Genomic DNA, 14,192 nt, shown 5'->3' with positions numbered 1-14,192 from the left:
TTGGGGGCGGGAAGGGGGATTTTTCTTACTTGCCTGTTTTTTCATATCAATACAATCATGGTACCACGGTCTTATTGGTTGACTGTCAAACAAGCTTGTGATACGTACTTGAAGAAAGAAATTGGTTGATCGGCCTCTGGTGAACCTACTCCTTGAGGAATAGGGAGAGTGCAAGATATATTTCTATGGCGGAAGGCTTGTCAAAATCCACAAGCAGCCAACGAGCCCACAGTATGTCAGCGAATCCACAGTATGTCAACGAGCACAGTGGGAGGAACGGAGGATGTTAATTGCCCTCAGAACCTTGCACTTTGCCAACAGAACGATATTATATAGAAAGAATGGTACAAGCGAAGAAGCGATCGGACCTGAGTATGCACCTACCTCGCCATATTACCTATCTACTTACCGTTAGCGGATGTTCATACGTGCAGTCACAGCGAAAACAATTCACAAGCTCACACAGGGAATCCGTACTGAGGATAGGATAGAGATCTCGTGTGCCTCGCTTCCTGTCTCAATTGCTTCACCTGCCGCTTAAGTTCTTTCAGAGACGTCTCCATGATGATCGGTTAGTACGATCCGCCCGAGATCCCGAATCAGTCTTTCCTCGTTTTCCAATCCTCCCACTCATAATCTAGCGCGCGCTGCTTACTATGACATTGCCAAACCCATATCCCACCAAGAACCAACCCAGAAGGTGCGAGCCCGATCAGTGCATCTTCCCAGAGCGGTCTGTGACCATCCTTCAGCGTCAGGCAGACATGTAAAAGAACCACGGCAGGAGCGACGACCGCAAGGACCATCAATATAGCGACACAAAGTGATGCATCATGTACCTGCCAACGGGCCGGTCCGGGTGAGAAGAAACCATAACGATCGGGTATGCGCAAGATGCGAGATTGGATCCAGTAACCTCTGATGCCGATCGCAAGCAGAACGGGATTCAGTGTGTTAGGAGCAGGGACCTAAATCCAAGGTTAGCACAAAAGACCTATAAGCAAGAGGTAAAGTACAGTTGCAATCGAGGATCCTCTCTATCATAGGGTGACTTACATGAGGACCAAGGGCCACTTTGAGATCGTGGACGAAACGACGAAGGAAAATTGCCATTGCGAAATACAGTCGGGGGTGTGTTCAAGTTAGACGATGGTACGATCTGCACGAGTAGTTATGAGTTCAGCTTGGAGATTCGTAGATTCGTAAAGCAAGAGAGATCGTGTCATGCGCAATATTTTGCGACGTCGAGGTGAGGAGGATGTCGTGGATGTCAATGGGTCCATGTCAAGTTCCGGATTACGTAGGTACAGCGGCGCGCAACCAACTAGGTACCTAGCTTCAGCTTCACGACACTAAAGGCATCTAGAAGCAATAGGCTTAAATATCTTTACCCAGGCCTAACTTCAATATACCTTCAACTTTTCTCTCTTCAAGCCAAGGCTTGATGTAGCGAAATGAAAAGGGCGTATCGGGGGTCGTTGGTACTCTTCTGGTGTCTTCACCTTATTTTCTGTTACAAACCTTCCTAGATTGAGACGTCGGCCCTGGGTGGCAGAAAGAATTTCTAGTGAGGGTCAAGCAGGTGCTGGCACTCATAGAAATGTCCTTGCCCGTTCCTTAAGACTTCAGCCTGCACTAAAGTTGTAAAATAGTTTAAGGTAACTCGACCAGACTTCTATTACTAGATTACCATTCCTATATTCTCAGGATCCCAAGGAGCTCTGCTGTGAGACGCGAAAGACAGAGAGCACGAAGTGAGATGCCAAACAAATACCTTAAGCGAGGCTGCTTCAGATTGCCACCAACACGAGATACCATTGCGGCAATGTTGATCAAATGCCCATTGATGAGGCGGTATTGTTAAACTATTCAACAGCTGAGTTTGATACCAAAATCAGAGCTATGTCGATCGTGGTGTCGTTCCCTGGGCTTCAAGTGACGACGCGTGACTGGCCAGGTGAGCCTCACTCCTGCCTGGGCGAAGACATCTGCCAAGTTCCACATCCCAATACAGATTACAAGAACACCAAGGAGTTAAAGTTTTTGCGCGATACCAGGTGGTCGGAGTAGATACGAGATTGTCTTCAAATTCACTCGTTCCCTCATGTAGACCATTCGCCCCGCTGTGACCAACATCAAGCCTGAAAATTGCCAGATACTTTCACCACACGTTGACTTTGAGATGGACACAGGAGAAAGAAATCCAAGATGAGCGACATTTGTGATCCGAGGGGGGGGGGGGCTTATACTCACGCTAGCACCCCTTCTGGCTGGTTGCTCTTGTTGTTCCTTCCCTTTCTGGTTGTGCTCGCAATGACTTCGCGGAACACACACGTGAGGCTGGAGCACGCGTCCTCGAAGGTGGCAAAAGCATGGAATAAGGATTAGGGATGATATAAAACAAGAGGCAAGTAGGTAGAGCTGAGAAGGCGCAGTTGAAGACCGCGAGCGTACTGGCAAGTGTGACATGTTGGGACAAATTTGGGCAGGACTTCGGTCTGCGGTACAAGAGATGAAGAAACAATGCAGTGCTCCTTTCTCCGAAGAATGACTTTTAGAGCCGAGGCCGAATGTAAGTCGCGGAAGAATGGAGGAACCGTGATAGGAAAAAGTGAGAACTACACTTGTTGGCTTCGACCACTGGACAAGCTGGGTATTGAAATGTGCCATATGGGCACAGCATGGATAAACTCACTCACCCACACATCACATTGTGGACAAAATACATGCATCGTCATCTTCTCAAGAAACAATAAGGGCTGCAAGTATAATTCAATGCTCGCTACCCACTGGACGCGTGAGAGTCCACTCCCAGATCTTGACGAGCAGCCACTTTCACTCCGACTCGCATCTCTCCGATCTTAACCGACTGATCCACAGACGTAGTTGGAGAAGCAACTTCAAGACTCTTCACCTGTGTGCCAAATCCTGGATCCGCAAGCCCAGTAACAATCCCCAGGCACTTGTACCAAGAGTCCCGCTTTTGTCAAGGGCAGAATTTTTCCGTAAAACATGCTTGAATTTGTGACTCATGTATTCCCGCATTGAACTTCTCGCATTTTTATCCTGGTAATCTGGAATGAAGAGTAAGAACAGAGAGAAAAACATGAAGTGACAAAATAAGCTAACCAACGATTTTATCATACCAAGGTGTTGCAGAGAATACCCGGTCCTCGTCCGGTGGAAGAGAGAAGGCTCCATTAGTTGATGCAGATGACTCTTATGATTTCCGGCTCTTCGTCTTCCGTACAAGACATAGCTCGATGGCGAACCAGATAAAACAGATTTTAGAATCTTGCCTTCTGCCTCTGTCTCCCCAGTGTGTTCGGTCTAACAAGCACGTGGCGCGCCATGACTACCGACATCTACCCACTCATACCTTCAAAGCTTCGTATCCCCCAAAGCTGCAAACACAACAGAGACACGTACAAAATCTTCAAGAAAGAAGTCCTGAAATATGCCTCTCGACATCAATAGCACGGGGTGTCGCGGCGCCTAGCAGTAACCATAATCCTCATCAATGTTTCGCAAAATACCAGCGACCACAGACACAAACCAACAGAAGCACAAGCCCAGACACCATCAGCACTAAATACTAAACACCAACAGACAGATAATTGCCGGTCCACAGTATCACCTAGCTCGTCGTAGCTACCGTCCTCCCGGCCTCACGTCAACTCTCAAGCGACTGACTATCCATTCCAAACATCGCTCGCAGCCTACGAAGGGCGCGGTCTCAGGATAGTATTGCGCTTGAGATAGCACGCATTTTGCGTTGCTTAACTCATATGCTAGGCTTTAAGTCAACGCGGAGGCGGGTGGATTCTCCTGGTCTTGGTGCTGGTCTGGTGAACCAGCCTTGTTTAGTTGCAGAGGCAAGCTAATTCTCCCTAAACAGCGGTCTTAACACCAGTCCCTTCAACCAGACCAGCGCCATAGCAACTTAGCCTCAACGTTCTCAAAGTCCAATGTCACAAGCTATACGCACATATACACACAGGCCATAAGTTTAATGCTCGTATTAGTTTGCATGTACTCTGCTGCTGCTTACTCCTTCTGGTGCGTGAACCGTGCATGCATGAAAGCTATAGCAAGTTCCCCACGATCAACCAACACCCCTCCATGAGTAATGTGACCCCAGTGTATGCAGCCAGGTGAATTTTTGCAAAAAACGAAATCAAAACCACGGAAAGACGATTAAGGAAAAGTCGGGTAGCCGAAAGACCCAGACATCGAGTAGAAGGGAATCATTGTAGAAGGGAATCATTAGCCGTGGCCCGAAACCTCCCCCAAACAAAGTCAAAAAGAGTCCCAGCTCGTCAACATCATGACCCCGAGTGAAGATCCGAACGACGCCGCATAAGATCCACAAAATGCAACCGACCACCTCCCAATTGACCGTTGACGAGAATGGAAAGTTCATCAAGCCATGCAAATCGTTTTCGTTGCCGAACCGGATCGAATGACGTCTAAGGATCGAGGAGGATACACGACAAGCGACTCAATCAAATGCAGGTGGGCAGCAACCCATATGATACACGCGTGGGGAAAGAATTATGAAGCAACCAGGGCATCATCCATAAGTCCCAGGGTTGACCAAAAAAGCCGTGAGCTTTTCTGTGACACTGCTGATGGACGAGGTAAGGAAGATACCAAATTTAGTGTTCATACTTGGGCGCGGGGCCACCATTATCTGTGGATCATGTTAGCATCATTCTATAGCAGGATCAGAAATGAGGGTGTAATGACGTTGGTTATACATCTGGTTTGGTGCACCGTATGGAGATGCTGGGTAGCCAGAGTACTGAAGATGATTCTCGCCACCATAGCCTTGAAGCTGTTGAACGCCGCCGGATGGAGCCTGGTACTGTCCTGGAACCTGAGCACCGGGTTGGTAACCAATGGGTGGGAGTTGAACAGATCGTCCTGGTTGTTGGTAACCAGCAGGGGGGTTGTCGGACGAGTTCTGACCATCAGCAGGCACAACAGTGGCTCTAGCACGCTCATCCTCAGCCTTGCGTTGGTTCTCCTCCTCCTTCTTGCGGGCCTTCCATTCCTTGCGGATTTCCTTGAACTCTATTAAGCGTGGTGTGTTAGCGTAATCATGTTACACAATGAATCCCGAAGCTTTGGTCGACCCATGCTAGCTTCCGATCAAGTGAGGCTATCCCCAATCCCAGTCCGACCTAGCTCCAACGCCAACGAAAATCATCCCGCGTATCATGGAGAACCGACTAGGATATCGGGCTATTTACAAGCGCAATTGAAAACCAACATATGCATCGTGGCGCAACTGCATTTGAAAGAGCCGCATCGCAACACCTGCGCCGCGCGCATGCGCATCCGACAATAAATCGACAAAGCTAACCACAAACCAGGAGGCAAGGAAAACAAGCCAAACATACCTTCAGGAGTGCGCTTTTGGCCATGTGATTGCATGGTTACATGGGCGTTTAGGTGGTTCAATGTGCCGTAGGCCTTTTCACACCCATTCCAGCCGCACTTGTACATGCGCTCGATTTCCTCATATCTTCTGCGGGGACGCTTGTGTTGCTGAGCACCGGGAATGGGGACGAACGAGTAGACCTGCGCAAGCTGCTGTTAAATTAGCTGTTCTTCAAAATATTTAAGAGGTACGTCGTTCTGGACTCAACGCGTCGAGACTTCTCGAGCGCATTGGAGAGCATCAAATACTGGTTGAAAATCGCTCGTCTGAACTTCGACGCGCATTACAACGCGACCAAGAACACCCGCTCACTCCTAATGGCCTTGCAGTTGAGGGTTGAGACGAATCAAAAAGGCTTACTTGACCAGGACGCGCTCCAGCTGGGGCTGCAGAGGTAGGTGTCTGGGCTCCACTGACCGGATATCCGCCGTGCATGGGGTGTTGTCCTCCGGCGTAACCAGCCCAGTCAGGTCGAGGTTGCGTATACATAGCGCCGCCGGCGGGGTGTTGAGGATAGCCGTGCGACATATCACCTTGTTGAGGGTATGGGCTATATTGGCCGTTGTGTTGGGGGTAGGTTGGGCTGGACGCAGCAATGGATGGATCTATAGGAACATCCTGGTCAGACTTGATTTGAGTGTTGTGATGGTTGCGACCATCTTGCAAAGGCAGTGACGGACTTGTTGGTTGAGCCATACCTCCTCCGTTGCTACCGCTGTGGTTGCTGGATGGATGATACTGGCGTTGTATGTGTTCTGGAAAAGAACCTGAGCGCGCCGAAGTAGGGTAAATACCGTACTCGGAAGTAGGGGTCGCGGAAGTCGAGAATTGGTTGGATCGAACTTCGGGCGTGTAATGCGCAGCAGACGCGTGATCTGCGGATTCTTCTTCAGACTGAGCGTCGTTGAACGCGTGTTGGAACGGTGAGTGCAAACCTGACTGCGAGTACTGTGTTGCACCTCTGTCCATAGAACGGCGGGACGAATTGGCGGAGACCCCAAGAAGCTTGCTCAATGCTGCTTCGGTGAAGGGGTTGCTGGACTCGTCCTCGTGGCTGTCTTCGAGTTCTGTGCTTGAAAGTAATGAGTTGGTGTTGTTGTCTGAAAGATGCTGGGAAACCAAGGACATACTACAGCTGCGCGGTTTTGAGGGGGTCGTCGCTAGTCGGTGGTCGGCTCGAAGGTGCGTGGGTGGGTTGGGGTTGGCTCTTTCGAGGAAGGGAAGCAACGAACGAACGACGAAGGGTAGCAAGAATACTGTAGTGCAGGGACGAGGTCGGAAGCGGGCGGGCCAAAAGATAATGTATCTTCGGCGACAGGTACCGATGCGCTCAGGATTTGATGCTCACTACTGCAACGGGTGATCGTGCTGCCGCGGCCTTGGGAGATCAGCTTGTCGTCGACACTTGCTGGATGCTCGTGCTGCGAGGCGATCGTAGCTTGAAGCTTGCAGAGGAATAGGATAGTCGCGTTCTTAAAGTCGACGGAAAGGGATGCAACAGCCACCAGTGAGTGTGGGCTTTTGGAGTTGCAAGGATGCGATGTCTTAGCTGGCGGCAGGTGAAGATCGAGGGGGCGCGGCGTGGGTTTTGAATGATGGAGGGAGGAAAGTGCGACGAGGAGAAAGTAGTCGACAAGACGAAGGCAGGCAGGCGACTTAAAATCGGACTAAGGGCAATAATGGCAAAGTGAACCTCGTCACTTCTGCGGGTTGGTCGCGTCTAGAGGTGAACTCGGCGAAAGGGTTTCTTCTGCAGGAAGTGTGTGAATGAATGACACAATGCCTTCTCGGCTTTGTTGGACCAGAACCACACCCACAACCACAACCACAATTGCAATTGTGCGGATTTATGACTGCGACGAGCACACACAACCACAGCACAAGATGCCCAACAAGCAGTAGCAGCAACCGTACAACACTCGGTCACGAATCCACAAAGTCAAAAGTGTTGGACGAGAAGCAGGAGACTTGTGGCCGAGAGAGGATTAACTCGAGGGGCCGTGTAAAATTTTAGGTCAGTCTTCCTCCAGCGCTTGCCTCGATGGAGCCCTAGGGTGGCGTATGGCGTATGGATGATGCAAGAACAGCGTAATGGGTCTCCACTGCGGTGGCACTAGAAAGGCGTCCGTAAGCGGCAAAGCGGCAAGTCCAGGACGATGAGAACGTGAGATGGGAGATGGGAGATGGATGGATCTTGACGTGGGTGGTAGTGGTGCGGAGTGAGCGTGGGTCGTGGGTGGCAGGCTCGCAGGATGATGAGGGCGAGGACGGGGAGGGGATGAGGACGACGAAGATGTGCAGCTGCAGGGAGCAGAGAGCAGGGAACAGGGAGACAGTGCAGGGATTCCGCAAGCAGGGTGTCTTAGGATGTGCTTGGTAGGTGGGCCCCGGGGTGGGGGGGAGGGTGGAAAGCCGACGAGCGTGTGTTTGGGCTTGGCTGGGCTGGACCAGGTTGGTGAGGAGGGAGGGGGAGGTGGTCGGCGAAAACAAGCACAACACGCAGGCACCAGGTGGACGGGTATCCCCTAGTAGTGAGTGGCAGTGAGTGGTAATTGTGGTTGTCAGCGCTGGCGCGAGTCCAAAATTCAGGGTTCACCGGGCTGCTTGTTGTCCGCTCAGGGCTCTGACGGCTCTGGGTCCAGGGAGCAGGACAGTAACGATGGTCCTGTAGTGACCACTGTAAGTTTCAATTGAACGGTCAGCCAGGGGTTCTCCATAATGGTAATGACTATCTAGGCGCTCTCTCCGGGGATATCCCAAGCAGCAGAAGGGTGCATTGCACTTTTGCTTTGCCTGCTGCTTGACCCTTCTGCAGGAGTGATTCTTCTGAAAGTGCCGATCCAGTAATGTCTGGATCTCCCAGTAGTGCGCAGCCAACAAAACTCTAACAGGGAGTACTCACAGTCCAGATGTAGATCCGCGTCAAGATGGTTGGTGCCAAACCAGATACGGCCCAGGCGCAGCAGTAGGCGGTTCAGCTAGTCTCCTAGTCTCTATCCAGCCAGCCAACTGCGTGGTGGCCTTCAATCTGGAGTCTTTTGGGCCGAGCAGCAGAGCCACTCAGGTGTCGATGTTGCGTTTAGCTTCAGAGGATTCTGCCCAGAGCTAGGGCTTCTTCAACTTCTTTTCCTGATGAGGGTGATCGGAGAATTATTACTTAGTCTGCTTCAGTAAAATATATGCCAATCCGGGAGGGAAATTTCCTTCAGCTCGAGAAACCGATGATGAGGTAACAGAAGGTCGAGAACAAGATGTTTTGGGATAGTCGAAAGTCTAAATCTTTGCAATTTCAAATCCGAGGTGACCTGTGGCGAGGGAAGGGGAAGGAAAGAATTCCGCGCAAAATGTGCGAGCAGGTCTGCCACAGATCTTCTGTCTTCGTTCCTCTAGAGAACGTTGCCGCGTAAGGGGTTGGTCTCGCAGAGTCGAGAGGAGCGTTGTTGTCGCGCGAACTTTGGAGGCCGCGGATGGTCTCGAAACTACTGCGTCCGATGTTTCCTTTTGGTCCTGCGCAAGCGTGCGGCTCCTTAACCTATTCTTTGTCCGCCGTCCAATGTTTATCTTAGGGAGAATCTCCAGCGGATGCACGGTCGAGGACTTGGTCGCGGTTGCTGGTGTCGACAGCTGGATGGTGTCCGTGGGGGCAGATTTGGCGTGGGTATGCTCGGTATGGTGCTGGATCGTCTGCTCTGTTTGTCTCGAGGTCTAGCGTGATGCTTGACGATAGTGAGGGCTGGCGTCCGTTTGACTTCTGGCCGAGGGAGGGGGAGACGGAAGAGCTAGGAACAGATCTGAGAACTAATAATAAGCCCAGGCGCTAGTACGAGGATATAGACAGGTGCAGATTCAAGGTATCCTCGAACTGGCTTGTGTCATTGGTAGCATCGCGTGTTTGATAGTAATTTACCTTTCTCTTTCGATTGTTGTTGCTGTTGGCAAGAAGATTGCGGTGTCTTTTTTTCTTCCCTGGGTGGCAGTGGAGTGGGAATTGCTTTTTTGGCTGACGCCGAAAATTACACGCAATGAAGTGGCTGGACCGTGACTCTGTGAGGGCTCGGGTGATGGGACAGATGTGGATTTCATGCACTATCGTCTGTGATGAGAAGTTTGTAGTGTGTGCGGGGGAAGGCAAGCCGGATGAAAGCTCGTCAACGCAGCGCTGGGCTGAAGGGTCGAAGTTGACTTGACTTGACTCGATTTACTGGGACGGACGATGGAGAGTGGCCTAGCTTTTCTATGACTAGCGTCCAAGGCAGACGAGGCAGGGCAAGGAGTAGGGCAGAGGGCACAGGGCACAGTTGTGAGATGGCTGGGATTACGGGAAATTTGCTTCGCAAGCCTCAAAAGGACCAAAGCCATGACCAAACCTCACTGCCGATGGCCAGCGTCACTGATGCCGGCGATTGGGGAGTCTTGGATCTGCGAATCTGGCATATGGAAGACCTACTAGAACACTACGAGAATTCTGGGACAAACTGTGAGTGGGCTGTTAACCACGGCAGCTTATATTCCCCGAACAAAGCAATTATTAGATACCAGCTAGTGATGCTGGTGATGGAGGTGGAGTGAAATCAGTGGATGGATGTTGGACTTGGGGGGACGCTTGCGTAGCCGACCCAGATGCATGGGAGAGACTATCACCTCTTTGGGAGGCATGGTTTGAGGGTGTGGGCAACTGTAAACTTCTTGAAGAGACGGAACCTTTTCCTTGTGATTATCTTTGAACCATGGGCTTTTTGCTAGCTTTTCGACTCGTCCTCAGCTTCTTGCCGGATGTCGGAAAGATGTAAGTCAACTTCGATACAACATCGTGGGGTAGTGGAATCTAGGATCGTGATTAGTGACAAGCGTGAAATAGGCGGCGGCGACTAATGAAGAGCTAATAGAGGGGCAGCTGGCGAGGCTATTTGGACAACAGTCATCATTTCGCTGCCGACAGATAACCAGCTTCAAGCAATACGATCGAGGCCCATTATGGAAACAAAAGCACTCTGAAATTTGGCGAGTAATGCCAGCAGTGCAGCGTGGCTTGAGGCCTCGAAGCAGATGATGTGCAACCACATCAAAATCAGTCAGGGGGGCCACGTTGAGACCACCCATTGCAGCTGCTTTGCATCTTACAAACAGGGGATTGTATGGGCACACCGAGTCGTGTGAAGGGGTGTTCACGATCAATAATAATATCTTTTCTTCGGGGTTTAGATAACCCATCGGATTGGCCCCCTGAGAATTTATTGCCGTCCGACTTCTGTTGGGCTGTACAATCACGACTCGCTTTCATCTATAGGTCAGAGAAGGGAAAGGGCACAGTAATAGAAATGTGTGATGAATCATTTGGTCGTTCCGATATCCTCCTCTACCACCCCAGCGAACATATCTGTCGTCCTATCAAAAGTCATGACGAGGTCCATCTCTCCAGCCTGCACGCCTGCATCTGCAACCTGCCATGAAAGGCGTGTTCACCGAATTTGGCTTGGTCGAGAACGCCAACAGGGAACGCTCTTCGCGGCTTCTGGTGCATGAGAAAGGGCCGGGTTAAGATAACTTGTCAGGCGAGTGAAGGGAGAAAGAAGCGACGGAGAAGTCCTTGGTACTTGAAGATCTAAGCCAGTTCACCGTGGTGACGTTGAATGAATATGCACGAATAGAATCTCTGGCCCGTGTTGCCGAGTCTCCGAAAATGCAGTCAGGCTGCAGACCGCTCTCTCGATGTTGCGGTAACATCTTGAACAACAGTGGGTTGATGGTTGTGAAGCGACGTGAACTGATATGAACTGATGTGTTTGTCTAGTTCGTACGAGTACCGAACCACTACAGGCGCCGAATTGGCGAGCCGGACAATGCTTCTTCACTGAGATCAAATTTCCTCAAACAACCATGGTCCAAGATTCCAAGGATAGTACTTCTTGTGCTTCGAACTAATCAGAAGCATGTTATGGTTGTTTTTACTCTTTGCAGACCCAGAGCTTGTGACGGACGCTCAAAGGGGATCAAGTTTAGCGACCCGAGTTGATGTGGTGTGGCTGGTGCGGAAAGAATTCTTGAGGCAGGGTCAAATCTATTGGTACAATACTCCCAACAGCTCCTCCAAATTGATTCCGGGCCCCCAAAATCCCCTTCCTTCAATCGATGAGAAGAAAATGGCAGAAGTCTTGGGTTGTCCACAAAACCTTCACAATCCTTGAAGGGTTCTCCACCCCTAGCCAGGGCAGAATATATCAAAAGAACCTGGCGTTAGACGATGTCCTTAAGCCTTCTAATTGATCCGCAACAGCCGATGAGCCAGGTCAGGCTTGAGTCGCTTGACAGCTGATGAGGGTTCATGTCAGCACAAACCTCTTGCGCTGATCAATCAGTCGCATCGTTCACTTGATTGGGGCTGTTGACCGCATGTCACTCGGCACATCCTGCATGCAGCGATCGGGAAGGCGGGCAGAATTTTTTTTTTCTTGAAATTACGAAAGCGGGAGATATTGCGCGCAAGGATAAGGAGGGGAATGCTTTCGACTTTTTACTCGGCGGCAGCACAGTTCCGCTGTTCAGAAATGGTCCTTATCCGACGAGGATTGGCAGCAATGGTGATGTTGCTCTCGTTGCTATACTTCGCGGCCAATTAACTTTTGATGACTTGGTATCGGTACATCTCCGTATCTTGGAAGCTCGTGCTGGCGTACAAGTGCAGTCCAGTCTATGTTTAGCTAGTTGGATCAGATCAGATCTCGGTCGTGGCAGTTATGCTAGCTAAATCGACTACCCGATCCCGCAGAAACGGTTATGGGATTCAGCACGATAGCAGAGCCCTGCTAAGTTGCATGCTCCAGGTGGTTTGAGTGGCCCTTTCTCGGGGGCCAAGACTTGCTAAAACAATCCCATCTGAGATTGATCGAAATGCCATGCGACATGATATGAAAAAAGGCTGCAAGAAGCAGGGGATTGTATTAGGGCAACTTTTAGTGGCGATCAAAGATCGAGCGAGCAAGAGCGAGCAAGCGACGAGTTGTGCAGATGGATGCAGCTGGATATGGGACACAGCGAGGGGAGCATGAAGGCAGCAAATTCACACCCAGTACGACCACGACCAAAGTCATGATTGCTCGACGGCAACTGCCCTGGCCGCCGAGGTATTCCGGTTGTTCTCTTGATTCTCGTATCCTCAACCAACGAGTTCCTCCCTGCCCAGCACCAGCCTCAGCTCATATCCTTGATTCATCTGACCGAGAGTGCCAATCAGCGGCCCCCAAAAGTGCATTTTGTGCGGTGCCCCAGCTTTCTGAGACCAAATTTTCGAGCTTCTCATCTTGATCTTCGCAGGGGGGAAGAAAAAGACGGGCCGACAACCACAGCGCCACTATTCGCCAAACCAAGCAAAAGTACGTAAAGACACTGGCGAAACTCGGTTTCCCACAAGGAGTTGGGAGGCATGAATCTCGAGCTTCGAAAACAATAGGACTTGCCGTTCTTGGATTGAGAATTTCACACATTGATTAGTTTCATTTGCGGGTGGAGTCCACTGTCCACCTCGGCGAGCTGGAAGCTGGAAGAAGCGAGTAGGAATTGGGGGGGTGAAGCCAATTGGACAAGAAAAGAGGAGAAGAGAGGAGAAGAGAGGAGAGAAACAAATGGTTTGAGGTCAACTGGCCACCAGCCCCCTGCAGGTGGACGCCCCCCCGCAAAGAGCTACTTCATTAGGGCAAAGTGCGGTCCATGTGAGGTCGGGCTAAGACACATAAATGAACAGCACATCCGCATGCAACTCCATCGCTAGGTCATCGCCAAGCACAGCGCCAGTTAGATCCTAGCACTGAATTCATATCGGTGGACATGGATCCCTTGTCTCTACTAAACTTTAAAATATGGTTTCGCCGGTTCCGTCGTCTGGACCTGTCCTCCTCCTACCTTGCCTGGTGTCACTCTCACGTGAACGAGCGACGAGGATGTCTTGGGGGATTGGATTGGATTGGATTGGAATGTGGGATTGGTGTGGGCCAGGAGGCACTCGTCGGATTGTGTGGCTCCGGATCCTGAATGGTTTCCAGGAAGACAAGAGAGCCTGGAGTGGCTTGCCATCCTCGACTTGGCCTCTCTGTTCCATCTCCCATCCTTCGGTGCGAGGCAGCGAGAGCAAGCATCTCGAGAAGCGGTACAGACAGCTAAACGGACTGGCTTCTCCTCATCAGATAGAACCGGCCTGCATAGAGGTTGCAGTGATAGATGTGCATCGAGGTGCATCGCATAAAGCCACCGTCTTTGACTCTTCTTCGAGAGGCTGCCTTGCTCGAGCTGTACATAAATTTAAACACAGTTTCGTGCGCTGCACTGCTTTACTATTGCCAAGCTTTCCTCAGTCTTATTATTATTCCAAGGAGTCCTGGGACAGCCTGCGCTGCGCTGCGATGATCTACAGCTAACCATTCCATTCTTCTGGCCACGGAAATATCTTTGCCCTAACGATGTCGCGCATTCTCTCGTTCCTTCTTAGCCCAGGCACAGCACGACTGCCGAGGGTAATGGCAAAGTTAGCGAGGAAACCAATAGACGCGGAGGTATCCCCGCATGTGCTCCTCCAGCCATCATCCCTCAAGCTTAAGCTCAAGCTCAAGCTCAAGCTCAAGCTCAAGCTCAGGCTCCATCCCCATCTCCATCTCCATCTTGAGGGCACCAGCGCCAGCGCCAGCGCCAGTGCCAGTGCCAGTGCCAGTGCCTTTGAATTTAAATGTAAATTGACTTTAGCTGGACGGGAGCATGT

The 14,192-nt window shown here is 50.9% G+C and overlaps 4 protein-coding genes across 4 annotated transcripts; all 4 read right to left on the bottom strand.

Annotated features, from left to right (window-relative positions):
• Positions 1-599: 599 nt before the first annotated feature.
• Positions 600-1,113, bottom strand: ONS95_013295 (uncharacterized protein; the record flags this gene model as incomplete). Its single annotated transcript, XM_058506936.1, has 2 exons — positions 600-968; positions 1,057-1,113. 2 exons carry the CDS (start codon positions 1,111-1,113, stop codon positions 600-602), a joined length of 426 nt encoding a protein of 141 aa, XP_058357666.1.
• A 3,576-nt stretch (positions 1,114-4,689) lies between these two features.
• ONS95_013294 (uncharacterized protein) lies at positions 4,690-6,574 on the bottom strand (the record flags this gene model as incomplete). Its single annotated transcript, XM_058506935.1, has 5 exons — positions 4,690-4,693; positions 4,761-5,076; positions 5,406-5,595; positions 5,807-6,051; positions 6,127-6,574. The coding sequence occupies 5 exons, from the start codon at positions 6,572-6,574 to the stop codon at positions 4,690-4,692; spliced, it is 1,203 nt and encodes a 400-aa protein (XP_058357665.1).
• Positions 6,575-9,008: 2,434 nt separating this feature from the next.
• Positions 9,009-9,529, bottom strand: ONS95_013293 (uncharacterized protein; the record flags this gene model as incomplete). The annotated part of the gene is made up of 2 exons (XM_058506934.1): positions 9,009-9,237; positions 9,354-9,529. The coding sequence occupies 2 exons, from the start codon at positions 9,527-9,529 to the stop codon at positions 9,009-9,011; spliced, it is 405 nt and encodes a 134-aa protein (XP_058357664.1).
• Positions 9,530-13,285: 3,756 nt separating this feature from the next.
• Positions 13,286-13,675, bottom strand: ONS95_013292 (uncharacterized protein; the record flags this gene model as incomplete). The annotated part of the gene is made up of 1 exon (XM_058506933.1): positions 13,286-13,675. The coding sequence occupies one exon, from the start codon at positions 13,673-13,675 to the stop codon at positions 13,286-13,288; it is 390 nt and encodes a 129-aa protein (XP_058357663.1).
• Between the last annotated feature and the right edge of the window lie 517 nt (positions 13,676-14,192).

Source organism: Cadophora gregata (assembly GCF_030347475.1).
Source record: "Cadophora gregata isolate MNR1 chromosome Unknown scaffold_7, whole genome shotgun sequence".
NCBI classification, from domain to species: domain Eukaryota; kingdom Fungi; phylum Ascomycota; class Leotiomycetes; order Helotiales; family Ploettnerulaceae; genus Cadophora; species Cadophora gregata.
This window is presented reverse-complemented; position numbering and strand designations above follow the sequence as displayed.